General features: G+C 40.1%; 1 protein-coding gene and 1 long non-coding RNA gene across 6 annotated transcripts; both read left to right on the top strand.

Annotated features, from left to right (window-relative positions):
• The first annotated feature begins 94 nt into the window (after positions 1 to 94).
• On the top strand, positions 95 to 26,719 carry UBQLN1 (ubiquilin 1). 5 transcript variants are annotated; one of them, XM_040540486.1, is made up of 11 exons: positions 95 to 426; positions 13,486 to 13,637; positions 17,163 to 17,278; positions 18,280 to 18,542; positions 18,703 to 18,861; positions 19,517 to 19,760; positions 20,262 to 20,383; positions 21,332 to 21,415; positions 23,440 to 23,555; positions 23,882 to 24,050; positions 25,548 to 26,719. In XM_040540486.1, the coding sequence occupies exons 1-11, from the start codon at positions 268 to 270 to the stop codon at positions 25,698 to 25,700; spliced, it is 1,737 nt and encodes a 578-aa protein (XP_040396420.1). In that variant the 5' UTR covers positions 95 to 267; the 3' UTR covers positions 25,701 to 26,719. The 5 variants fall into 5 exon arrangements, with proteins under 5 accessions (XP_040396420.1, XP_040396421.1, XP_040396419.1 ...); XM_040540485.1 differs by having other exon boundaries at positions 96 to 426; positions 25,545 to 26,719; XM_040540484.1 differs by having other exon boundaries at positions 97 to 426; positions 20,241 to 20,383.
• On the top strand, positions 436 to 4,519 carry LOC121061522. The gene is made up of 2 exons (XR_005815134.1): positions 436 to 1,556; positions 4,122 to 4,519. It is a non-coding gene; the product is annotated as an uncharacterized LOC121061522 (long non-coding RNA).

Genomic DNA, 26,719 nt, shown 5'->3' with positions numbered 1-26,719 from the left:
GGCCCACCCCCCTTCCCCCACGCATGCGCGCTGACAGAGAACCGCCCCCCCCCGGGCAGCCGGCTCCCCTTTCTAGTAACTTCCCCGGTGCGCGACGTCATCAGCGCGCGCGGCGGCCGAGCCGGGTGTTTCCGCCCGCCGCTGAGGGAGCGGAGAGGAGCAGAGCGGGGCGGAGGCTTTGGGCAGGCTCGGGTGGTCCCGGCAGGTCCCGGCAGGTCCCGGCTGGTTCCGTCGGCAGCCGCGCGCGGGCACCCGGCCCCGGCCGCCATGTCGGAGAGCGCCGAGAGCCCCGGGGGGCGCCGCAGCCCCCCGGGCTCCCCCGGGCAGGGGCAGGGGCCCGCCGAGCCGCGGATCATCAAGGTGACGGTGAAGACCCCCAAGGAGAAGGAGGAGTTCGCCGTGGCCGAGACCAGCAGCGTGCGGCAGGTCAGGGGCCGCGGCCGGGCCGGGGCGGGCCGGGACGGGGGCGAGGGCTTCGTCCTCCTTCGTCCCCCTCCTCCTCCTCCTCCTCCGCCTCCCCTCAGCGCCGGGGCCGCGGCCGGTTCTGTCAGCCAGCGCTGCCCCGCGGAGCTGCGGGCCGCACGGAGCCGCCTCCGTTGCGGCCGCTGTCGCGATCTGCGGCTCGCTGCCTTGCGTTTTGGGGAAGTCTGGCCTCACGGGGTGCAGGCGTGCTGGGGCCCGGCTCGGGGCTTTGCCCGGCCGTGCCACCCGGTAGCTGAAGCGCCAGGGTCTCCCTGGGCTTCTTGCGAAAGCCCGGGCCCCTCGGTGCCTTTGGCACAGCAGGAGCAGTGACACCTGCTGAATCATCGACGCTGTTTCCTGCCATGCTGCTGTTTTCCTTGGAGGTTTTCCATGCGGCTGTTGCTTGCGATTTCATGTGCTCGGGTTAGGAGGCTACCGATCTTAGAAGAGCTGCAGTCAGAGTGCAAGGCAGGTGTCTGTAAAGGATAGGGTCTTCTGCTTGTGAAGGAGGTGTGCGTTGCTACGCTAAAATGCTCCAAAAGATGAAGCTCCCTGAAGGCGATTTAGAGCTGCTTTCATTTTCTATAGGGTTTGTTTGAAATGTATTCTGAACTGCCTTTAAATGTTATTTTTCTCGCGTGTAGTTGGTAACAGCAACCCAAAAACCGTTAACGTGTGTGAGAATGCCACCGATGTCTAGATAAAGTGCTTGATATCGTTCCTTATGGATGAGCCAATAGACACTGTGTGGTTATCAGGGCAAACCAAAAGATGAACTAAACACTGCCGAGCATAAAGTGTAGCGCCAACACCTTGGCTGAATATCAGACTTTCGCTCCACCTAGTTGCTGTAAAAAGACAAAGTGATGTTTTTTTTCTTTGAAGTTTTTTTCCTTGAGTCTGTTGTAGTTTTTTTTTTTTTTTTTCCTGTCAGTATTTGGCTTGTAAGAATCCCAGATGGAAGTTTTATCGAGGCCTTCACTCCTGCTGCCAGAGGTGTTTCTCTCTTGTCTTCACTGGTCTTCTGGCAGCCGCAGCGCTGCATGCTATCTGCCACTCTGTCCGCAAGCTTAATCTAGGCGTTTCTCCCAAAGGTAAAATGGCTGTGTTTGCTTTTGATGTTGTCTACAGCTTTCCCAGAAATCTCAGCCTGAAAAAGGTACTTTGTCTCTCTCTTCACCCTACATGTGTGAGCAGCATTAATGCAGTTGCTGTAAAGTTCTTTACATTTTTTTTTTTTTTAAAGATTCATATGCTGGATCCAACTAAAGGATCATGTTTGTCCTGGAAAACAGTCTGATTGTGGGTATTTGGGTATTTCAGGAAGTATAAATACATTTACTTAAGGTATGAATTTTGTAGGATGTCTTTAACAAGATTGTTTCAAATGTGAATGCCAGTTGGGGTGCTAGGTTTCTGTGGAGGGCAATTGTCCCAAAAACTGAAATAGTTAGACGAGCTAGCGAGAACATAAATTCTTACAGAAAACAGACGTACATTTTTAAGTGATTGACAGAACATGCTGCTTGAAACATCCTCGTTGTCAACATGTCTCAAACTAAACATTGTACGGCAGCTCTGTCAGATACACAGATTAGATTCACAGTTATGTCTTTGTTCCCATGAAATAGGATTGTCCGTGGGGGTCCACTGTTTGCTGTGAGTCCTAGACGGTGCCCCAACCAGCACTGAAAAGTGCACTGCTCACTAGTGAGTAGTATCGTGCTGTTTTTCTTAAACCGTAATCATAGACTGTTGTTAATAATAAGCGTCAGCAGTAAGCGCGATGCTTCTAGAGTCAGCCCTGAAAACAGGTTAGTCTCAGATACAGAGCAAGTTGAACATCTGTTCAAATGCGCCTGGGATCAGTAAGTGTTTGTTTGTTGTTACGGATGGGCCATCTAGGTCTACCATATTTGCAAGAGGAAGAAAAAAAGTGCTAAACTCATACAGCAGAATAAAAGCTATTCAGTGGCATATTTCTATAGCTGACATTATGACTTTGTGAGTTGTTTATTTGTTGGCCACTTCCAGACCACTGCCAGAATAAAACTCCTTTTTTTTTTTTTTTTAAGATAAATACTTATACTTACTGGGGCCAAACTTGGTGCTACGCAATATCCTCGGTTGGAAGGGAGGGGCCTCTGAGAATCACCAAGTCCAACTCCTGGCTCCACACAGGGCATCCTAAGTGTTAAACCACGTATCTAAGAGCATTGTTCAAAGGCTTCTTGAACTCCGGCAGGCTCGGTGCTGTGACCACTGCCCTGGGGAGCCTGTTCCAGCACCCAAGCACCCCCTCGGTGAAGAACCTTTTCCTAACACCCAGCTTGGAGCAACTTTAAGCCATTCCCTTGTATCCTGTCAGAGAGAAGAGGCCAGCATCTCCATCTCTGCTCCCCCTCATGAAGCTGTAGGCAGCAATAGGGGGGTCACCACTCCACCTTCTGCAAGCTGAACATATCAAGTATTCTCAGCTGTTCCCCTGAAGTCATGACCTCTCAACCCTTTACCATCTTTGTTGCTTTCCTTTGGACACCTCTAATAGTTTAATATCCTTTTTATGTCATGGAGACCCAAACTGCACACACTACTTGAGGTGAGGTGGCACCAGTGCTGAGTATAGTGGAACAATTGCTTATTTTCATGGAGTAGCCATACTGTGCTTACTGTACCTCAAGATGTGGTTGGCCCTCCAGGCCACCAGCACACATTGTTGACTCATAGTGAGTTAAATCGTGAATCAGAAGCCTACGTCCCTCCCTGCAGGGCGGTACTTCAGGTGTTTGTCGCCAGTCCTATATGTACATCTAGGATAGCAGCATCCCAGGTGCAGAATCTAGAATTTGCTCTTGTTAAATTTCACCAGGTTGGTGATGCTCAGCGCTCTGATCTCTCAAGGTCTCTCTTTATGGCCTTTCTACCCTCAAGGGAGTCAACAGCTCCTCCTAACTTAGTATTGTCTGCAAACTTGAATAGGGTGTGCTCAACTCAATCTAAACCAGATTTGCAACTGTTCTAAGTCAGGGAGGATTTTTCCCATGTTGAAAGACCTCAGGAACACAGGAATTGCCATTGCTGATCCTGTACTGTGCATCCAGAACAGGCAGTAAGCAGTTTAGAACGAAAAATAACTTTCAAGTGCAAAGCTGCTCTAGGAGGTTAGTTAATTGCAAGTGCCACACATCTGTCTCTGTTTTTTTTTGTTCTGTAACTATTTGTGCTGAGCACGTTTGCTCAGTGTAAAGACAAGGACCAAATATTTCCTTTCTTGACTGTGTATGATAATGAATTTGCAGGCCTATAGAGTGCTTTGCGCCAAGATTTCTATTATGTAGGTGAAAATGAATACTTGTGAGCCTGATGACTTCGAGTTCCCATTCACTTGAGCTCAGTAAAACTGTTTGTCCTCTTTTTTTTTTTTTCTCCTTTGGTTTATTTTGTGAGTTCATGGCAATAAAATCTTTACAGTTCTTTGCTTAGCAGAGTTGATTTAACAATTTGTTTTGTTAAAGCACATATACAAAGAGAAGGCGTAGTCACGTTATGGACTGCTCACATCCTAATGCGAATGACTTCAGTGGTTTGAGGGATGCGGTGTTGGAACTAGGTATATGAAAAACAATTTGACTTCATTGTTTACTCTCTCTTCACCACAGGGCAATATTAGAAGAGCAAAAGCTTGCTGAGATTTCCGTTGGGCTACTTGGAATGCTAAGTGGTGAAATGTGCATCGAACCTTGTTCGAGGTTTTATTATTACGATTGGTTCACAGTTGCTCTCCACTAATGTGTATGCAGACTGCAAGATGGGAAGATGGGCAGAATACAGTTTTCAATAGTAGCATGTTTATCAGCTTGTGTTTTTTTAAACTAATTGAACACAAATGTTGTGCTCTCTGCTCTACACTCAGCTATAAATTAAAAAACAAACAAAAAACTGTCCTGAATTACATGTGTTAATGTATACATCCTGTTGGGACTCTGCTTCTTGACAAGTGGAGATCTCACAAAGTTGTATTCTGTGATTAAAACTTGAGTAAAATTTATGGTCGAAACATGAGATACGTAAATCCAGTATTTCAGATCTGTGCCTGCTGCTACTCATAGTCTCAAATTGGCCATGTTCTGCTTACAAAGATCACACAGGTGTAAATGTGTTAAGGGGGGCATTGTGTAATTGGGTAGTGGAACATCTTTCCCAACTTACATAAGCTTTTAACATTTGAGTTTTCTTTCATAAGCACAGGTTAATCTCCGTTCTTTCAACCTAATCCAGTTCTGTCTTTGTAGTCAGGGGTTACTGAATGGTACAACTAGAAGAAGATGAGACCACATATGTTATATACTGTTCTTTCACAGTATCGTGATCTAGATTTCTGTTGTCACTCAAGACACTTGAGTATATAAATTGGTCAGCACCAAAGTTGAAGCATTGTCCTTTCCATTGTTTTGTGTCTTGCTGCATTGAAACATGTTATTGATGTGTCTGTGTGACTCTTTGTGGACTTTTCCATATACTCTGATTATTCATGATCTTTAAGGTCCCTTCCAATCCAAACCATTCTCTGAGTTTGTTTCTGACTTGTTTTTCCTACCCCTCAGAGTTTGGAAATGTGATTAAAGTTGGTTTAGAACAATGTCAGGCTGCTGTGGTGGGCTGCCGTGTCCCACCACGTGTGCTCTCACTCTCCCACCTCAGCAGGACAGGGGAAGAAAGCACAATGAAAAAAAACCCACTACTTGTCCCTGTGCTTATCTCAACCCACATCACTGACCAATTACTGTTGTGGTCAAAGCAGACTTGTCTCGGGGAAGATAAATGTATTGCCAGTTGCACAGAGCAGTGAGAACTAGGAGCAAACTAAAAACACCTTCCTCCTCCACCCACCCTCTTCTACCTCCTCCCCCTGAGTTTTGCAGGGTAACAAGGAATGGGGGCTGTGGTCAGTCCCTGACGCTTTGTGTCGCTCCTTCACAGTCCCTCTCTGCCCCTGCTCCATGTGGGGTCCCTCCCACGGGATGCCGTCCTTCCCGAACTGAGCCTGCAGGGGCTGTCCACGGGCAGCAGCTCTTCAAGCACTGCTCCCACACGGCTCCGTACCACAGGGTCCATCCCCCAGGAGCAAACTGCTCCAGCACGGGTCCCCCATGGGCGGCAGCTCCCACCTGACCCCCTGTTCCTGCGTGGGCTCCTCTCCACGGGCTGCAGCTCCGGCCCGGGGCCTGCTCCTGCGGGGGCTCTCCATGGGCCGCAGCCTCCTCCAGGCCACCTCCACCTGCTCCAGCGGGGGCTCCTCCACGGGGGGGCTGCAGCGTGGAGATCTGCTCCGTGTGGGACCCATGGGCTGCAGGGGGACAGCCTGCTCCACCAGGGGCCTCTCCACAGGCCGCAGGGGAACTGCTGCTGCGTGCCTGGAGCACCTCCTGCCCTCCTGCTGCACTGACCTTGGGGGCTGCAGGGCTGTTCCTTACACATTTTGTCACTCTTCTCTCCCAGCTGCTGTTGCATGGCAGATTTTTTTTCCCTTTCTTCAGTCTGCTCTCCCAGAGGCCCAACCAGCATTGCTCCCTGGCTCAGCTCTGGCCGGCAGCAGGTCCCTTTTGGAGCTGGCTGGAGCTGGCTTTGACCTGACATGGTTTAGCTGCTGGGCTCTGCTCACAGAGGCCACCCCTGCAGCCCTCCCACCTAGCTCAACCTTGCCATGTAAATCCGATACAGCTGGTATTTGGTAGAACAAAAACCTTAAGAAAAAGGTATGTTGTCTTTCCTGACAGTTGACTTAGTTAACTGGTGTTTCTGATTTTCATTTGTGATACTTAGCAAGTGTTTTCTGATAAATGATTGGCAGAATACTATGAAGTATTTTGCGTGCAGATACCTTTATGCAGAATACATTTCATTTTGATAATTTTATTTTTTAAGCTATCCATGTCAAGTAGTGCTGGCCTTCCTCCTGTGGTTTTCTGTGGTTCTGCAGTCATCAGTCATCCTTTGCTTTGGAGTAGGGAGCATGAAGTTGTAAAAGATTCTCCTGTATACTGTTTGAAATTGTCAAAACCAGAGAAAATCCTAATGGATTAATTAATACCTGTTGTAGAGGTAACATGGTAAGATGTTCTATATATTTCAGAGCCCAGTCAGCATCTGAATCTAGTGACTATAAACCTTGGTGATGTAGGAAGGTCATTACCAGTGGGAGTAAGGTTTGGTCAAAATTTTGAGAATTGGGGGTTACATGGAGGAAAAAACTGCTTTTAGACTTCTTGATGCTGATGGGATTAATAGCTCCTTATGCCTGACAGACTTAGCCATCATGTCTGTCGTTCACTCATGTTTTATGTTCTGTATCATATTAAATTTAAAGCGTGCTCAAGTCAAATAATTTAAAGATATTTACCTGTGTGGTCGAATGAGTAATAATTGTACTGGCAGTAACTCACATGGCAGTTTTTCCTCAGGAAAAAAAAAATGTTGCCTGAGCTCTTTGCAGTGAAGATGGAAAGTAAGACATCTTAAGCTGTCCCTTGTAAAAAAGGAACAATAGGGTAAGCTCTCAAAAAGCAGCTCTACTGCACGAATCGCAGTTTACCTGTAGTCCTTTTATGCCCTTTTCCAGTCTCACTGACTTGCTAGAGAACAGTCTTGTCCTGCTGAAAGTACCGTGGCTTCCATCAGTAGGTTGTAGAGCTCTTTTCTGGAGATGGGAGGTGCTGCTGATCATTTATCCGAAGTCGTTGCACAAAGAAACGGAGTGGCTTGCTGAGGATTGCCTGGAAGAGAGAAAACTGGCTCTAACATGAGTCCTGGGTATTTCCACTAGATTGCGCTGCCCCGGTTTTCCTTTCTGGACTTGTTTGGCTTGTAAACTTGTCAAGAATCTGAATTTGTTTCTCAGAATGACTTTTTTGTCAGTTTGATTTGGTGGAAGAATTTGAGGCAATAATTTGATTGTGAAACTAGCACATGTAATTGATGGGCAGATAGTAACTTTGCATCAAGTCGCAACAGACAGAAGAGGGTTGTGTGGAAGTGCAATTTTGAGTGCACTTTCCAGCTCTGCTTTGTCTGCTACAAACAGCAGGCTCTGCCAAACGTGCTTTGCTGTCCATAACCACGAATACTTGTCCCCCTTCCGGTATAGTGTCCAAGAGTCGTGCAATGAAAACTCCCTTTTCGTCAATACCCTTTCATTCACAGTCATAAGATCACCAGATATGATTCATCAGGACAGGAGACCGTGGCTATCACCAGCTGCATTGCCGTGAGTGTATTTGGTTCTTCTGGTTCCTCATCTTGGGTTCAGTGTATGTGTAGCCACTAATTCTGTTGTACAAAAAGCAATCTGTATATAACAGGGCTGTTATTTGAGGGACTGCTGGGAGTCTAAATTGCAGTTCTGCCGTGTAGATGCAAACCTTTTCTTGTTACCCGTTGCCAAGCTCAGAACGGTTTGGTTTGGGAAGAGTGCAACTTTGCTTTTTTATTGTTATCCAGATAAAGTTGTAGCTTAGTATTTTCAAAGCAGTTGCAGTTTTCTGGAGCCTCTTATACATGGGTTTTCAGCGGTAATTGGATGTTAGTTCCCTGAGGCCTCTTTCAGACTGTTACTGTAATTTAATTTTTCAATATGTTGCATTAAGTCAAGGTTGAGAGGATTTGAATTTTTTTTCCATTGATCTGTTTTCTTCCTTTTATAGTTTTTACACAGTGTTTTCTGGAGGGAGTGGGTAGCTCCGTTGTTGCTGTTTTTGATGGCAGAGAGTGAGTCAGCAGAAAGCTTTAAAATCATAATGTAGTAACACATCAAAATACGGTTTGCATTTTTGGTTTTTACTTTGCCTGGAATAATAATTTTTAAGGGGAACTTCCTAGACAAACTTGTCAGATGATGGGAGGTTAGTAGGTTAAGGTGTAAAGTATGGATGTGCTCTGTAAAGTGGCTGTGCAGAACAGTCTCTTTTAGTCAGCTGTTGTAGTTCCTGTGTATTCAGATGCATGGGCTTTGTTCAGTGACAAAATATTTACTATAACTAGTTCATGTAGGAATTATGCAAGTTGGATTATTTTCATGCTGGTTCAGGGCTGGACATCAACAGAGTGTTATTCACCTGGATGTTGCAAAAACCTTGAGGGGGGCAGTCAAGCTGAGAGGTGTAACAGAAGGCCTGATGTGACTGGTGGAGTCTGTTTCTGTGAGAGCGTGGAACAAAAGAGCAGAGTTTGTTAGCTGAGCACTGGGCTGAATTTTACTGAAAGTAGTGTGACTTGAACGATATTAGGTGTAGAAATTGAGACTGTAAACAAGGAGTGCTGCTTATAAAAAAAAAAAGTTAATCCTCTAAATGTAAAAAATTATACTGCTCTTGTCCTTTAAAGAAAAAATAATAGAAACAGGGTAAAACAATAACACAGACCAGGTGCTTCAACATGACTAGCTTTAGATCTGCTCTTATTCATGTCAGACCTACAAGTTGCTGTATTTTGACGAGTTTGTGACCTTCAGTCAATTCACTCTAGTTAAGAAGGCTTTCTGTTTTTTTTTTTTTTCCTCCTTTGGGAAAGCCAGGGCTCTGTCTTGATGTTAGTCTTGTGTTTCAGTCTGTTCACTGTTTCTTTCTACTGTTCCTCTAACAATGTTGTCTAAAGTTGATGTCACTTTTTACCTTATTTTTATTGTATTTGTTACTTTCTATTGTATTTGCACCACAGTGAGCTAGTTTCTGTGAGCATGCTAGGTATTAGGTATGGGGAGTCATTATTTATGCCTAATATTATAGTGAAGGAAAACTTTGTTTTGAACTGAATTTTTGAACAGTAAATCGAGTTGGCTGAAACCACTGTTTGCAGTGCAACATGCTCATGAAAAGGAAGTCAGCGCTGTAGAGCTGCACTCAAACACTCATTGCTTCTTGCCAGCTGATGAGACTTTGGACTCCTCCACTCTTGTTTTTCCCAGGTGACAAAGTATTTTAAAGCAATAACTGTAGCTTACTGATAGTATTACTTAGTTCAATTGTACAAATAGAAAGTGTAATAAATCCCAAAGTTTATTTTCTTACATCTGCCTAAGTATGTCTCATCATCATCTCATTTCCTTTACTCCCTTTTCTGTTGGTTGTATATGTTTAATTTGAAATGCTGAGGTGATACATACTGGATTGACCCCAGGGAAAATGAAATTGATAGAGTTGCCTTTGCTGGTCACATCTGGGAGCTTCCAGAGTTTACACCTATGGTCTTTCACTACCATAGTGCTGTAGCACAATATCTGCCAAATTATTCGTTGCATGTTAGAGTAGTGAGGAGTCCTATCAACACTGCGCAGGCAGGATCTGTGGCAATAAAGCAATTGCCAGTCATTTTTCTTGTCCTTACACTGTCTGAATTGAAAGAAACTTTTGTGTTTCCACCTTTATGGTGGGGGAATGGTCTTGTTGCTTGTCCACAGGGGATGGGAGAAAGTTCTCTGTTCCACCCTCCCTGACTTCATTTCACAGCTCAAACAGTAGCTATGTGCAACATCACAGAGTGGTTTGGGTGGGAAGGGACCTTATGGATCACCTGGTTCCACCCCCTGCCATGGGCAGGGACACCTCCCACCAGATCAGGCTGCCCAGAGCCCCATCCAGCCTGGCCTTGAACGCCTCCAGGGATGGGGCATCCACAGGTTCTCTGGGCAACCTGTGCCAGTGCCTTACCACCCTCTGAGTAAAGAATTTCCTCCTAATCTCTAATCTGAATCTGCCCTCTTTTAGTTTAAAACCATTCCCCCTTGTCCTATCACTACACTCCCTGACAGAGTCCCTCCCCAGCTTTCCTGTAGGCCCCCTTTAGGTACTGGAAGGTTGCTATAAGGTCTTCCTGGAGCTTTCTCTTCTCCAGGCTGAACAACACCAACTCCCTCAGACTGTCTTCATAGGAGAGGTGCTCCAGCCCCCTACGTATCCTCATGGCCCTCCTCTGAATCTGCTCTAATAGGTCCGTGTCCTCCTTGTGTTGGGGACCCCAGAGCTGAATGTAGTGCTCCAGGTTGGGTCTCAGAAGAACACTCAAACGTAGATCTAATCATTTTCTGGTTCTGGCAGAGATCAGGTGCAGCTGAAGACTGGCTTATATTAAACCTTGCCCCGCCCCTCCTCCCAAGCAACACATTACATGTTGACAATTTTAAAAAACTTGTGTTCAAAATGTTTTGTGAGCCTCTTTTTTATGAATATGTAAATGATTCTCTTCCCTCTGTCTCAGGAAAAAATAGTGTGCTGTTCGCTGGCCTATTTTGTTATTGATGGTATCTTTGATTGTTAAGAGTAGTCAGCAGACTCATTTGCGAAATAAATTTCACGTTAACCTATTTTTTTTTCTGTGTTTTTCTTTTGTGGATGAAATGCCAAAGAAAGCTCAGTCCTGCTTGGAACCTCTTAGTACCTTCTCATTCATTTCAGAAATCTCAAGATTGTGCTGAATCCATGTGAAACCGATTCAAAAACAAAGACCTGACTTCATCTTTTCTATCCTCCCAGTTATTAGGCTGTTAATGTCAGTAGGCCTCAGTTAACTGAAATTTGCTCAGTACTCATGATAGATGCGTTATCCTGGCTGGAAAGTGATCCCTTTTGATTTTTGATCATGCACATACATTGCTGTAGAGGTTCCTTTGTGGTCCTGGTACACAGGCTTTTGCATTCATGTCTTACAGTAATGTTTTCGCAGGTCATCTAATCAGCTTCACATGGTGGTAGGGAAAAGGAAGTGCATAGCCTTTGATGCCTATATGCCAGTAATATTAGACACCGTGTGGTTATGGTCTATAAAAGGCATCTTGTTTCCTTGACCTCGTGGGTAAATAGCTGCTGCTAGAAACAGGCGACGGGGCTTGGTTTAAGGTAAAGTAATATAAATGCTGTTTATACTACAGCATCAGCTTTCTGGTGGCAGTTAAGTTGTGGGTCTCCCTGTTACAGCATCTTGTGAACATATGATAGTAAATGGTTTAGGTAATGACGTTACTTTTTGGTCTGGCATAATATCTTTATTCTTCTGCATTAGCTGTGTACCAAACTGTGAGTATTTCTGCTGTTTTTATGTTGCTCTGGAATGTGCGTTCTCAGGACTAATTAACCAAAAGAATGCAGAATAGGAAGTAACTGCCTAAGTCGTTGCTCTGCAGAAAAGGGCCTAGAGTTTATACCTGTTAAATAGTCAGCACTGTTATTTTCATATATGGGTTTCTTTTTCTTACAAACGGAAATACAGTTTGCAAGATGTAGAGTTCATCCTGTTATCCTAGCAAGGGTGGATAAGAATGCATGTGGAATATTGTGACCACTTTTGAGTCTTACCAGACTCAAATATGACCAGATTTGAAAATTCAGAGTGGAGAGAATTATTGGATTAGAAAACACTGCCCTCAAGGAAAGGTTCTTAGGAGAAGAACAATCTGTTTGCATTGGCTGTGGTGGGCAGGACAATGAAGAAACAGGAGAGTAAAGCACTGGAGTAGGTTTCTTGGAAGAAAGATAGAAGAGCCTCTCGCTGGGGGCCTCTGAGAACAGGCTAGATAGATAAATATGTCAGTAATGGGTCAGGTAAGTGACCCAGTTGGGAAGGAATGGACTGGAATTTTCTGGAATACTTGCAGGTCTAAATATTACCAGCATGAAATCTGTTCTTTCCATAAGAACCAGAACTAAGTCTGTGTGAGCAGACTTAAATAACCAAGGACTATCTACTACCCGTATACAGAGGCCTTTTATCTCTGTTGTGTCTCAGCCTTTTTTTTTGCATCTGTTTTTTCCTCTTCCTGTACAATAAACCCTTTCAATTAGAAACTTTCCTTCAAAGTATAATGCTGTGGAATTTTTTTTTCCAGTCCTACCAATTATAAAATGCAATTTATATCTCATTGCAAGATTAATATTTGGATTTTCTATAGAATTGAGAATTCCTAGAATGCTTGGAATTTTTCATTTCAAGCAGTATGATCAATTTAATTTTAAAATGTTAAATAGGGTGACCTTGCGGAGGTCTTCCTAACTGCCTAGGATACCTTTAAAATAAATAGCCTACTGACTAGTCTTGTTTAAGAATTTGCCAGGCTTTGCTATAATGGAGTCTTGCCTTAATATTTTTCCTGGATATTTTCCACTTTTTGTGATTTTTCTTTCTCTGAGAGTGCTTTTCTGTAGAAAAATAAAATCTCAGTCAGAACTCAGTCAAAGCATGACATGGTTATTACTGGTTAAGAAGGGAGGAAGGCATACAGTGGGTTTCCATGTTCAGTGGTGTTGATGAGGTTCCAGGTCAGGTGATGTATATGGTCATTCACCGTGGCCTGGGCTGGAACTCTATTTCATGTGGCTATGTCGTTCAACAACGAGAAAGCATTGTCACCTGAGAAGTATCTTTTGCCTGTATGGAAAAGTGTGCTGGTTTTGGTTTGTGGAAGGCAGCAAAACTGTCTGAGAGGGTACTTCTTCAGTTAATTCCAGCGAAAGTGTAGACAGATTCATTCTATTGTGACTTTGCATCCTCAGTCTGTCAGCAAATACATGTATCTAAAGAAAATTGTGTAAGTATATGTTAGTTTATGTATGCTGCTATGTAGTTGTAGACGTGATTATATAAAACTACCTATAGGCATGCATATGCGTGGTACGTATCAGTAGTACATATACTAGTATACATTGTCATGGATGTGTGCCTGTTTGAAGCCACAATGGAGTGTCTTTAAGTGGAATCAGATTTTTTGGTATTGTCAGCTATATAACTAGCGGTCTGTGAAACACTAACTGTGAAACACTTTCATCTTTATTACATGGAAGAGGAATGACTTAATTGCCCATCTTTGGAAAAAAAGGTTGAGTGAACTTAAGGAAGTGTTTCTTGAATGTGTGAAGCAGAACATGCAGAACAAGTGCATTAATACAATAAACTTGAACAAAGTAGCTTGTCCTTTAAATTACTGAGAAATTTAGCAGTTTGGTATTCAGTTATGTAACAGTACTTTTTTTGTTTGTTTAGTTTAAGGAGGAAATCTCTAAGCGTTTCAAGTCCCACACCGATCAGCTTGTATTGATATTTGCTGGAAAAATTTTAAAAGATCAAGATACTTTGACTCAGCATGGGATTCATGATGGACTCACTGTTCACCTGGTTATCAAAACACAAAACAGGTAACTACTTATTGATAAACAGTCTTCTATTTACCTTTAAGACGTAAAAATATTTTTACTTTTTGATACAGCTTTCTGTGTGGCAAAACTAGATCTGACTAAACCACTGAGTCAGCTTTTTAGCACAGTTGGTGCAAAATAAGTGTGAAGTTACAATGCTCTTTTCTTAGGCTTGCCTTGTGTTTTGATTGGATTCGTGTTTCTAAATTCAAGTCTCTTGTTTTTGTTTTTTAACTTTGGTAACTTTTTCAACTTTGCCAAGTGTTGGCTGCGTTTTTGCTCTGTAGTTCTCTTAGATATCGGCTTTAACAGACCATAAGTGTCTGTTGTGCACCTTTCCTTTTCACACTTAAAAAATGTGGTGATTTCTTACTACTTTGGTAAAAACAAGTAAAGAAAATTCTTGAGAGAGAGCTACTTTAATGGAACTAATTTATCTGGATGAGCAGACAGACTTTGCTTGAGATGTTTTGTTTTGGTGAGACTACTTCTAAATGATGGTGAGAAAGATGCATCAAGTTGAGCTATGCCATCTGCACATTACTTCTTGTGAAATGCCCTGAAGGAAAAGAGTTGACTGAAAATTCTTTTGGCAGGTAGGGTAATGTAACCCTCATTTGAATCTAGCTCTCAGAGTTAATAGTATGCTCACTGTGCTAGCCTGAAAGTGTTTTTGCTTCTGTTCTACTTAAGTCTCCCTTGTCTGTAGCGAGGATCATCTGTGGGAAAAGATCAGATGTTGGAGGAAGGAGTGTGAAACTAGTAAGGAGAAAGCTTATGCTTTGTAGGCTTCACCAGGTCACAAACATTACCGTTACATTCAGGCACCTGTCAAAAGCAATGTCTGAAATTAAGGTCTCATGACCATCCCAATTTTGTATACAGTATCAGCTAATACTGTAATTTTGTGCTCCATGTACCTGAACTAGTATTCTAATGTTGTTGTGACTTTTTTTTAACTGAACTCTTGAATGTGGTTTCATAAGAGGTTTCATTTGAGAGGTTTCATGAGTCCATAGTTAGTGAAACCAGGATTCCTTGAATTGCCAGCACAGTGAAAATCCTTTTTGAGATAGTTCAGGATGATGTTATACTTTCTCATTCTTCTTCTTACTGAAATACTTGGATTTTTGCTGTACTCCAAAGCAAGACCCTTACACTTGTCAGTGTGGCCTGGCAAGTGCCGATTTTCAGCCACGAGTATCAGAACTGAATTGCTTCAAACCATTTTAGGCGTGCCATATACCTTTCTCTCAACTGTTACTGCTACTGTTGATGCCATGTAACTGAACAAACAAGTTCTCTTCCAAAACTAAATCTCAAAAAGATCATCTTTTCTCTTATAAACAATATTGCATGTGTAGCTTTCAAGTAGGAATCCTCATATATATTTTTCAACCAGGATTGGTTAGGGACATTTTATTACAAAGTGCTAGTGTTTACAAAAAACATCTTTTTTTCTTTTTTTGAATAATTCAGGCTTCCAGTATAGTCTTCTAATTTGGCCAATACAGTTTCAAAGTAGCAGTGATTAGCAATGGGTAGTGAAGATGCACTGGAGTTCTGAATGCAACTGTTACAAGCAAACACCCTTTTAGGTGCTGACAAGAGGAAACATAATGGTAAAGCAGATTTAAAAGATGCGTGCTTTAAAGGATTTTCAGTCGAAGGCTTGAGGCTGAAAGACTTCAGACCTAAAGCACTATCTTGAGAGTATATACCCCCAATTTCAAAACAGAAGCACACTGAAATGAAGTTTTGAGTCTTGTCCAATTTTCTCTCCTGCTTTGAGATCTCTTGACAGTTACATGGAGAGGTAGATTTGTTTCTCAAAATAGCTTCTCAGTTGAAGAACGAAGGAAGATTTTTTTTACCTTTTGCTTACAGAGAAAAGATTTGTGTGTTTTCTTGAACAAAGGAAACCAAATAGCTTCATTAGAAAGTTCATATTCAGTGTAACCAATTTTGCAGTTTATGATCTTCATCACTGAAGTTACAGCTGCTTGGCTGATGGAAGTAGTCTTGTGTTAAAAGGTGGCGGTTGCTGTTAATGCTTGTTTTTCTCAGGAGCCCAGGATTTCACCCACCTTATGTCAAAGCCAAGTGTTCAGGTATTCCCTTTCCCAGATCATTAGCTTGTATCTCAAAGGTTCCCTCTAGAATGGGTTTTCATTCAGCAGATTGTGTGTGTGTTTTGATGGACCCAAAAGCCTGTTATTAGAGTGCAAATTAAAACAGGCAAAACTGAATCCATAGGAATTATGGAGTTAAGTTATAGGACAACTGTTAGATCTTGTGGACTCAATTTTCCTTCATAATTGGAATATCAATAGGAACTTGAATGAGGTTATTAGGTCCCATGTCGGCTGAAACATTCATGACTCAGCATGCTATGTTTTATTTGTCATTTACAAGAATGCTGGTCAAAATCAGCAGGATGTACTAGCAGGTGGGGTATTTACACTGTAATGTCGATGACTTGCAAAATGTGCAAAGTATTTCATTTTCCCCTTGGGTTCTATCAGATGTGACATTTAGCTGGAATCAGAGCTCTCAAACATTCTAGAGAGGCCTCTGGACCTGAGTCATCTCTCAGACTTGGTGTGGGGGGGGTTGGTTTTTTATTTTTGATTTTTGTTTTGTCTTTGCTTTATTGAAACAAGAATAGAATTTTATTGTACCAGAAAGGCACTGAGATGAACTGAACTGTAAAATTTAACATAATGTAATCCTCATATCTTTGTGTGAGATTTGAGTGAATAGTTTCTCAGAGTTATTTTACACTGTGATTTTTAATAATAAGTACAGGTATTTATCAAATTATTTGAACCAGATAGGGGAACTGATTTGTGCTTAAAACTAGCCTCTTTTCTCTGAGTAGATAGCAGGTTAGCTTTAAATGAGCTCAGTTCCTTGATCTCTTTCATCCCATGGCAGCACCTAGGCTTATGCCTCTGCTATAGACAGGTGTGATGAATATATGAATTGGGCAGCTGTTTTTACCCTGTTCTTAGTCTGAAACTTTATTGAGATTCTGATATTTGTCTTGTAATGAAATAAAACGCTAATTGAATTTCACATTTCGTAAGGCATCCTATTAAATATGTGACATGGAATAAATTAGATTTTGCTAGTCTTTATTTCTTTAAGCCCTAGGCATGTAATTGGTACTGTCTGAGGGCTACTGTTATTGTAGAATAAGGCCAAGGATTCCTAAAGCAAGGTAAGGACTGAGAAAGCAGTATGTTCTTAAGTGTCCCAGGGATTGCAGAAGAAGGTGGTGATGACTGCAGGTGGGCAAAGGCCCATCCATTTTCATAATGTTAGAAACTACTGTTGTGAAGAACAGATGATGTTGCTGATGTCTGAGAAGGATTTATTATAGGAAGCCATCTAGAGGTCTGTGATTTCTGAGAAGTTATCAAAGTGAAATTTAAGATTCTCAAGAATGATGACACTGCTCCTGTATTTAATGACATTATTTAAATAACCTTGCTAAACTTATTATTTTAAAATTTCTTTTAGATCACAAGACCACACAGCTCAACAAACAAATACCACTGGCAGTACTGCTACCACATCAACATCAAGCAGTAGTACCTCAACAACAGCTTCAACAAATAGTAACCCTTTTGGCTTAGGTAAGAATGTTTTGTTAGGTATCATGGTAGATATCTTCCCTTGGATTCAGATAATTGTCACTGAAGCTTTATTCTACAGTAAACAGGACTTAAAAAAAACAAACCAACAACCAAACAAAAACAGATTACAAATATCTATGATGTGGGTTTTAGAAGGGGCTGTAGACATGGGTTGTTTCACCTTCAGTAGTAAGGTCCCACTGATGTTGTATTCTGGCATTATGGGTAACGAAACTTTTCCAGTGCATCCTGCTCCTTAAAAGTGTATCTTTATTGGCATGAAGAGGATGTTGTTGAAGTTGTATCTGTTACGTGAAGCCAAGATCTGGAACAGAAGCAGCAAAATCCTGCTAAATTTATATAATTATTTGTTAGTTTCAATCTTCTCTTTCAAGAAAAAAGACTGCAGTCTGTTGATTTTTAAAATACTGTGTATTTCTATAATAATAATTTTTTTATTCACGCTTTTTCATCTCATGCTTTTTAAACAAAACAGAATTGAAAAAGCTAACTGTTAGGCAAGTGCTTTTTAGATGTAAACAGTTCTTTAGACTAGTATCTTCTAAAAATGTGAATTTTCTGTTCAGACTCAGCAAAGGAAGAAAATGAAAAGCATTATTAGCTCTTGGTGCAGCAGTAAAAAGAAGAGCCCTACTTTTAATTCGAATAGGGAATATGTGTCATATTAGGAGGTCTCTTGGTTATATCGTAAACAAGGAGATGGAGAAATGATTATTACAAATGCACTGGAACGTGTTAGAGGGGAAAACTCCAAAGGCCTCAAACAAGTTATATTTCAATGCAATTCGATCATCTTTCAGGTGTCTTGTTATTTAAAGAAGCAAATTAAGTGGATGACTATCAGGCTCATGAAGATGGACTGTTGCATTTATTTTGAAGTGTGGGATATGTTCAAGTATTTTGCATTTAGAAAGAACATGGTTGTGTTTAAAAGTATACCAGAAACTGAAAGTTCAATTACGTTTTTTCCTCCCCTAAAGGTGGCCTTGGAGGTTTGGCAGGTCTGAGTAGCCTGGGTTTAAATACATCAAACTTTTCAGAGTTGCAAAGTCAGATGCAGCGGCAACTTATGTCCAACCCAGAAATGATGGTTCAGATAATGGAAAACCCATTCGTTCAGAGCATGCTTTCAAATCCTGACCTGATGAGGCAGTTAATTATGGCTAACCCTCAAATGCAGCAGCTGATACAGAGAAATCCGGAAATCAGTCATATGCTGAATAATCCAGATATAATGCGACAGGTATGTAGAAAGATCTTTGTAAGTTCATGATGTTTCATTATTTTGTAACTGAATGACATAGCAAGAATAGACATTAGTAACTGAGATACTGCCAAATGCTGACGTTTTCACTTTAGAATGGATTTCTTATTAATACAGATTAAACGTTCCACTTCCTTAGACACTAGAACTTGCTAGAAACCCTGCAATGATGCAGGAAATGATGCGAAACCAAGACCGAGCCTTGAGCAACCTTGAAAGTATACCAGGTGGATACAATGCTTTGCGACGTATGTACACAGATATTCAGGAGCCAATGTTGAATGCAGCACAGGAACAGGTGAGAAAAGATTACAAATGCCTCTGAGGGAAAATATTTTTCCAAAATGAAAGAATATAAACAATGTAACTTTTCAAGTGTGTACTTGGCAAAGCATTTCTATAAGCTTGAATTCACAATGTAGCATCTTCTCTCTTCAGAGGAAAGATGTTCACAAATTCTGTGCCTTTCTGAAACTGAAGAAATACAGATAATGTTTTGTGGGTCCAAGAAGCTATTTTAAAGTTAATGAATTTCTATATTAAATTACCACAAAAGTCTAAATTGCTTTACTTCTTTGACTTGAAAAATTATGAGGTCTAGGAAAATTTTAATGGCCTGTTTAGTAACTTGGAACCTAAGATGGGAAGAGAAAAAGGTTTGAAGTTGGAAACCGCTATACAGGAGATGGTCTTACTGTGATCAAAATACTAGTGTAGTAGAAACATTGCTTTCTGAAAGAAATGGGATTTTTTTTTTGAGATGCTGGTGTTTCTTAATGTTGGAGTCTTCAGAGTACTTACAATGAATTACTTTAGGTTGGTGAGTATAACCAATCAAGAGCCATGAACATTTATCTTCATGTTTTAAATTTGGAAAGGTAACCTGCCATTTATAGTGGACTTTAAACAGTTGGCTTTTGTAGATGATACGTTTGCTTTTCCTTCCCCTGTAGTTTGGAGGTAACCCATTTGCTTCTTTAGTAAGCAATGCATCATCAGGAGGGGACAGTCAGCCATCTCGTACAGAAAATAGAGATCCTTTACCAAATCCCTGGGCTCCTCAGTCCAGTTCTCAGAGTTCCACGACAAATACCAGCACCAGCGGTGAGAGTGGTGGCAGTAGTACTGTTGGAAATAGCACCTCTGGCAGTATGGGACAGAGCTCAACCATACCAAATTTGGGACCTGGACTAGGAGGTGTGTCTATTATTGTAGTTATATATATTTACAAATACTGCAGAATTTGGTGGAATGATTCTTTTATTAGAAAGATTTGGATTCAAAGTTTTTATTCCTGTTTGTTTTAGTAGAACATTTGACTAGTGTCAAAGTCCTCTGTACAAAAACAAACATGAAAAGTAAACTAAGAGTGATAATACGTGGGTATTGCCTTAAAATAACAAAGGTGGGGAATCTCTAGATGAGTGATAGTATTTTTCTTGTTTGGAGACAAACAGGAAAACAGTTAATAATAATTTAAATGCCTGGTGGGACTGGTTGTTGGATGCAGCCTTTTTCTTAACATGTTTCTAGGATGCATCTGTGTAAGCAAAACCACACGGAATTACATTTCAGTGACTAAAACTTGTAGAAAACAAGTGGTCAAATCCTGGTTTTAATTAGTCTAATTCATTTGATATGGTGTTTACAAAAGTGTCCTTGTACTTTTTTTTTAAGCTGGTATGTTCAACACACCAGGAATGCAGAGCTTATTACAGCAGATAACAGAAAACCCACAACTGATGCAGAACATGTTGTCTGCACCCTATATGAGAAGCATGATGCAGTCATTAAGCCAGAATCCTGATCTTGCAGTACAGGTAAATGCATCTTATATAGTAATGTGCATTTCAGTTTTTTTTCTTTTTTTCCCTGTTGAATCTGTGATAGTTATGTATTGACCAAATGATTCAGCAGTTGTCTGCAGTGAATGGCACAGTTCTTGAAGTGTGTCAATGTCTAGCTCAATGAAATTATTACCTGGTTACCTTTAACAATCCGTCGCAGTGAGTTTCTTCAATTTGTAGTTGAAATCTGCCAGGCATTCTTCTGAAGTAACTTGTAAGTTTGTGTGTGTTGTGTACAGCCCTAAACTTGTGACCTAGCTTAAGAGACAGTTAAATAAAACAAATTAAGGAGTTACAGTAGATAGGTCTGCTAGCAAATAAATACCAGCACTAGTCTGAGAGAAGTGAAGGGGGAGGTGTTGATGCCAGTTTTAGGTGTTATTCTGGTTTTATTTTCTTACCTGTAACCCTTGCTTGCTATAGAAGTACAGATACTGCTGTTCTGTGAATGGTACAGAAGTGCTTTCAAATTTTACTTTGAGCAATAATATCCAAAGTCAAATGCTGAACTTACAGAACAGAAATAACTTTATCTAAGGAATACTGGCTTGGAAAATATACCTGACTTTTTGCAGATGTTTACAAAGAAACCATGTCATTTAAATATGTAGTGGACACTGAGCAGAAAAGGATTGTCTTGTGATAAAGTTAGGTTGTCTTGCCAAGTATCTGGCAGTATTTTCGCTTAAAAAGGTTAAAAAAAAAAAAAAAAAAAAAAAGAATAATATACATCCCTACATTGTGTTCATGTTGGTGGTTTATAACAAGTTCTGGTCAAAGTAGTAGAAGGTGATTTTCCTGTGAGGTTATTTTCATAGATGATTATCATCCTCTCTATAATTCATATGTGGTAAGTAATTGCCTTAAAGCCCACTGGTTTCTACTGTTTGGTCTTTAATGTTAAACATTTTTGTCCCGTAGATGATGTTGAATAATCCTTTATTTGCTGGAAATCCTCAGCTTCAGGAACAAATGAGACAACAGCTTCCTACTTTCCTTCAGCAAGTAAGATGAGATACTAGCTAATAATAAATGTCACAACTCAGTGGGTGATTTTTTTCAGTAAGCTGTTGTCCTTTCTTATTTGACTAAAAGACTGTTACATACATTCTTACTAGCTCTAGACACTAAGTTAGTTTGTCACGTGTTAGTTTGTCCCCGTAAATTGGAGTAAATAAATGCTTATTGCTAAGATCTTACTGCAAGCAGGCAGTGTTATGAGTAAAATTGAGACACGCCTGAATTACAGTAGCAAGTTCAGTGTTCAGAAGAAACTAGTTAAATTGTTCTAACTACATGAATGGATGTAATGTTTCATGTTGTCACTACTTTGTGATGACTCGGTATGTGAGAAGGTAATACCACGCTTGTATTTTGAAATCCACAAATAAATGCTAGTTAGCGAAGACACAGCAGGAATCATTTCTATGATTCTACGACTTTTTTTCCTTTCCTCTCTCTTTACATCAGTATCCACACCGTGTTTACAGTGTAGACACAGCTGCTTCTCAGTCCTCACTATGTTGTGTCAGATGATCAATAGCATTAGCGGATGAACTAAACTGAAAAAATATCTGTGTTAATCTCAGAATGTTGACAATATTGCAGTTCGTACTTCCTCACGTGCCTGTTGGCATTATATGATGGGACTGGGGGACAGGAACCATAAAACGTTTCTGAGTATAATGGAAACGCATCTTTTGCAATAATGGGCAACTACCTGCAAAACTAGGAAAACTCATCTGTGAGGTACTCCACTGGCAGCTTTTATGAGTATTAACAAGAATTGCTGCTCAACAGCTGGAATTAGTAACAGTAGTAGGGATATGATCACCTAAGTGTTCTGAAAGTCATCGGGCCACCATTTTCTGTATAAACAACTCTGAATATTGGACAGTAATTCACAGTTTATAGATTGTTTACTTAGAGTGATTGCAGCAGCTTACTCTGGGGGACCCAGAATGTTTTTAAAGACTTGGGTAGACTTTGCCAGCTATATGCTTAGTTATTCTCTGACTTTTGGCTATCACGAAGATAAAAATCCAAGAGATGAATGGAGAGTGTTAATAGATGGCTGTGTTTAAGTCTTGTTACACACCCATATTCTAGACAGACTTACTGCAATTCTGCTCTGGACCAGAGGAATTTTGACCGTAATATGTGCAGTTCTTTGTGAATCTAAAATGTTTTTGCAGCAGAAGGAATTTGGTCTAGTTGCCAAGTGAAGGCTGCTAAGATTAATCAGCCTATCTGCTGTTTGAATTACGTCTTCCTACTAAGACTGCCTCACTTGTGACTGAAACAAATAGCTTTTTACTTGTGGGTGGCATCTCTAAGCAGAGGTGAGCATAAGCCTGTAGTTGTAAATTTTTATCTAAAGTAGTCTGTTTTCTGGACATTTCAAAAATCAAAAGGATTTGCCTTTTAAATTGTCTGTGGATGTGAAAGTCACCTCTTAGTTGAAGTCATAGTAGAGTGAGGGCTCTTTAATGCTATGCATTTGCTTGCTAGTGTGTTTTGTACTGTATGTATTTATATTTCTATAGTCGGTAAGGGCATTACAAGTATCAACACATGCATAAGCTGTCATGATCTTACTGCTGTGGTCTGAATTTAGATAGGAAAGGGAAATCTTTTTATTAGATATCTTTTGGCTGAGTTTCATTGTATTCGGTGTTGTTGCTCACCAGTAGTGTGAAACAGGAGACTAACCCTAGAATGATGATGGACAAATACAATCCTATGGGTTTGAAAGGTGATAGCCTGCTAGAAGTAATGGAAAATACTTTTCCTGATGTATTCCTTATTTGAAAGGCTTTGTCCGTCTCTGGAGAGTTCATCGATGACTTTCAATGCAAGTTTTATTAAAAAAATAATAAAATACCTGAAGGATTTCATGTAAATATTCAAATTTAAAGTTGAAAAACAACTTTGGAAAGAATGTCAGATTCTATAAAACATCTGTGATTAAAAAAATAACATTGAACATCTGTATATGATTCAGTTACAAGTTTCTCTCCTTTTCTTAGATGCAGAATCCTGACACATTATCAGCTATGTCAAACCCTAGAGCAATGCAGGCTTTGCTACAGATTCAGCAGGGCTTGCAGACACTAGCAACAGAAGCACCAGGACTTATACCAGGGTGAGAATTGGTCTTACAAGTTTAGACAAGAACTCCTCTCTTGCACTGTATTGTTCCTTCTTTTTACATGTAGAGATTTATCGCATATAAAGACTGTTTTTTTAGTTTCACTAAACTTGTTTTGGAATTTTTTCATGATTTTGTCTGTAGTGCATTTTTAAACAGTGGTGGCTATGGTCTTTGTCTTAGTATGTTACTTAAATTGTTAGCCACTCTATATTTGGCAGTATTTTTACTTGGTTATTAAGTATAGGATCAGAAGAAACATTATAATTAAGCTTGTGTTTATTATTCAAGTGAGGTATTTCTTTCTGTCATTTGTGCAGATTTAATCCTGGTTTAGGTGGACTGGGAAGCACGGGAGCTCCTACAGGATCCACTGTATCTAGTTCTGTTCCCAGTGAAAATACAAGTCCAGCGTCAGGATCTACTGAACCCAGTCACCAGCAGTTTGTCCAACAGATGTTGCAGGCGCTTGCTGGTGCAAATACTCAGGTAATGTAGATCACTATATTCTTTTTTTAATTATTATTGCATTTTTCACTTTAAAACGCTAAAAAGGAGTCTGAAAGTTGAAAGAAGAGCTCAGAATAATTATGGCCAAAAGAAAGCAAAAGAGGCTTAAAAGTGGTGTCGCAGCTGTGAAAGTAAATAATTGAAAAACATCAAATTTGAGTAAAGTGTCCTCTGAACAGATATTTTTTTTATATGCTCATCTTCATACCCCTAAATTTCTAAAATGCCTGGAAAGATGCAAATTGAGGTGGTGAGGTTCATTGACAAATGAAAGGTCGGCTCAGGGAAGAGCTTAAGCTTACTGAAAACCATCATCTCTGTGCTTTTTGTCTACATTGTTGTTACTCTGTAGCTGTGACTAAGTCTCTGTCCCAGGCTTTGGAACAGCCACAGTCCGGTTTTTCGGGGCCTGAATTTGTTGTACGCTTCATGGACATCCTGCAGGTCCAGGCTGCGATGCATCTTGTTATGCCGTCATGTCCTAGGCTACTGATGGAGAATTCTGCTTAGTTGTGTTTAGGGGAAGCAGGTGGTGGCAGAGATGGTAGCAGTGAGGTGAATTTCTTCAGTGTCAGGTCTTTACTTTGTACTGGTTTGGAACCACATGTTTGGAGCCATTACTGATAGTAATTTCTTCATGGATGAAATTGTTGAACTGGAACAAAAATACAATTAGCAGTAGCTGCAATAGTTTTGTTTAATATCTAAATTCTCATTGATTTCAAAAATTGTCATCTTGGTATTAGTCCAGCACGTTATTTTCATATAATTGTTCTAATTCAAAAATGCCTTTAAATTGAATTAGAAGAATTTTGCCACATATGCACAGGATCAATCTATAAAAGCTGTCAGTTTGCTTTATGCTGAAGCTTTCTAATAGTTAGAGTTCTGGTAACTTTAATCAACAAATGCTTGTAACATCAAAAGAGTTGATTTTTATACCAAGCAAAGAAAGCCTAATACATTGCCAGCAGCATTATCATCAAAATGTTGCTGTCCAACATTGCTATATTGAACTGTTTTAAAAAAAATCTATATATATCTTCTGTATATATGTGTGTATATATATTATCTATCTATATATAGTATGTATATATAGCTACACATATGCATATATATATTACACAGTATATAATATGGATATCTAAATAAAATACGCATAAAATCGGTGTCTGTAGCTAATAATAAGAAAGTATTCTTAGGATATAAATTTACCAAATTTAATTGTACTCTCTTTTTATCAGATGAGCAGCTTTTCCTGTAGTTCAAGAATGTCATGTAAGTGTAGATACTCTTCAAATACAATGTATTTCAGTAGGGAATTTAACTTTTGTCATATTCTAGTTTCAGGAACTTGAAAAGGTTTAGGCTGATCTTAGTAAAGACAGGGAAAATTGCATGACCAACTATGCTTAAATCATGTACTTTGCCAAATATGTATTACAGTTTTATAGCTTAAAATTTTGTTCTTAGCAGTTACAAAATCCAGAAGTTAGATTCCAACAACAACTGGAGCAGCTGAGTGCAATGGGCTTTTTGAACCGTGAAGCAAACTTGCAAGCACTAATAGCAACGGGAGGAGACATCAATGCAGCTATTGAAAGGCTCCTGGGCTCTCAGCCTTCATAGCAGTGTTTCTTTAACTTGAAAAAATGTAATTTATTTTTGATAACAGCTCTTAAATCTTTAAAATACTTGCTTTATTTCATTCTGACTCTTGGGATTGTCTCATTATAACTAAAATCAGTCTGATGCATTTTAAGGTGGAGTGCAGTAGTTTTCTTCAAACAGTGGGGATCAATGAATTTTCCCTAAGTTGTTGCATGCATCACACTTCCTTCGTTTTGCATTATTTGTGATTTTTTGAAACAATATCAGCTTTCACAGTTGGGTGAACAGGTTTTGCCTCATCTGCAACTGTCCAATTTATTTACTACTTAAACATTAGCCTTCAGTAGTAATTTATGTAGAATACAAATTAAAAAGGAAACAAATTAAAGCTATAATTTGTGGGTACCAATACTGCTTATTGTGATTTCGGCATGTACTTTTTGCTAGCAAAATGCTGTAAGATTTATACCACTTGAGTAATCTACCATTTTTGCTTTAATTTGTATAAAGTATAAACACAGTATATATAATGGAAACTGCTCATTTCTAGAATTTACACATTGCAATATAATGAAATTATAAGTAACCAAAAAAGCCAGAAAAAAAAAGTCGCAAAACATGTTTTCAGTGTAGAATCTTTCAGCCTATTTGGTAACCATCTCAGCAAAGAAAGCTTAGGCAAGTTCGTTTAAAATATACTAGAAGTACTGTTCTGGTTATCTCTTTAAGTCTAACTGTACAGAAACTTGGATTGTAACATTGTCTCAGTATTCCTGAAGATTAACTGTAAATTACTTCAATCATTGTGCAAATTTAAGGGGTACTGCCCTGTGCTCTCAAACTGCTTCTAAGGCTTTTGGGTTTGTTCCACTGAGATTCTAACATGTATTGATTTGCAATTGGCAACATTAGTTTCACACACTGTCGCGTGATACTCTACTTCTAAACACCATGTAAAAATACTGTATATCTTTTGGGTTTTTATTGGTAGTTACCTCTGTTGTGCACAGGTAATAAATAAATTAAATCTTTAAGCA

The sequence above is a fragment of the Cygnus olor genome, chromosome Z (assembly GCF_009769625.2).
Source record: "Cygnus olor isolate bCygOlo1 chromosome Z, bCygOlo1.pri.v2, whole genome shotgun sequence".
Lineage (NCBI taxonomy): Eukaryota > Metazoa > Chordata > Aves > Anseriformes > Anatidae > Cygnus > Cygnus olor.
This window is presented reverse-complemented; position numbering and strand designations above follow the sequence as displayed.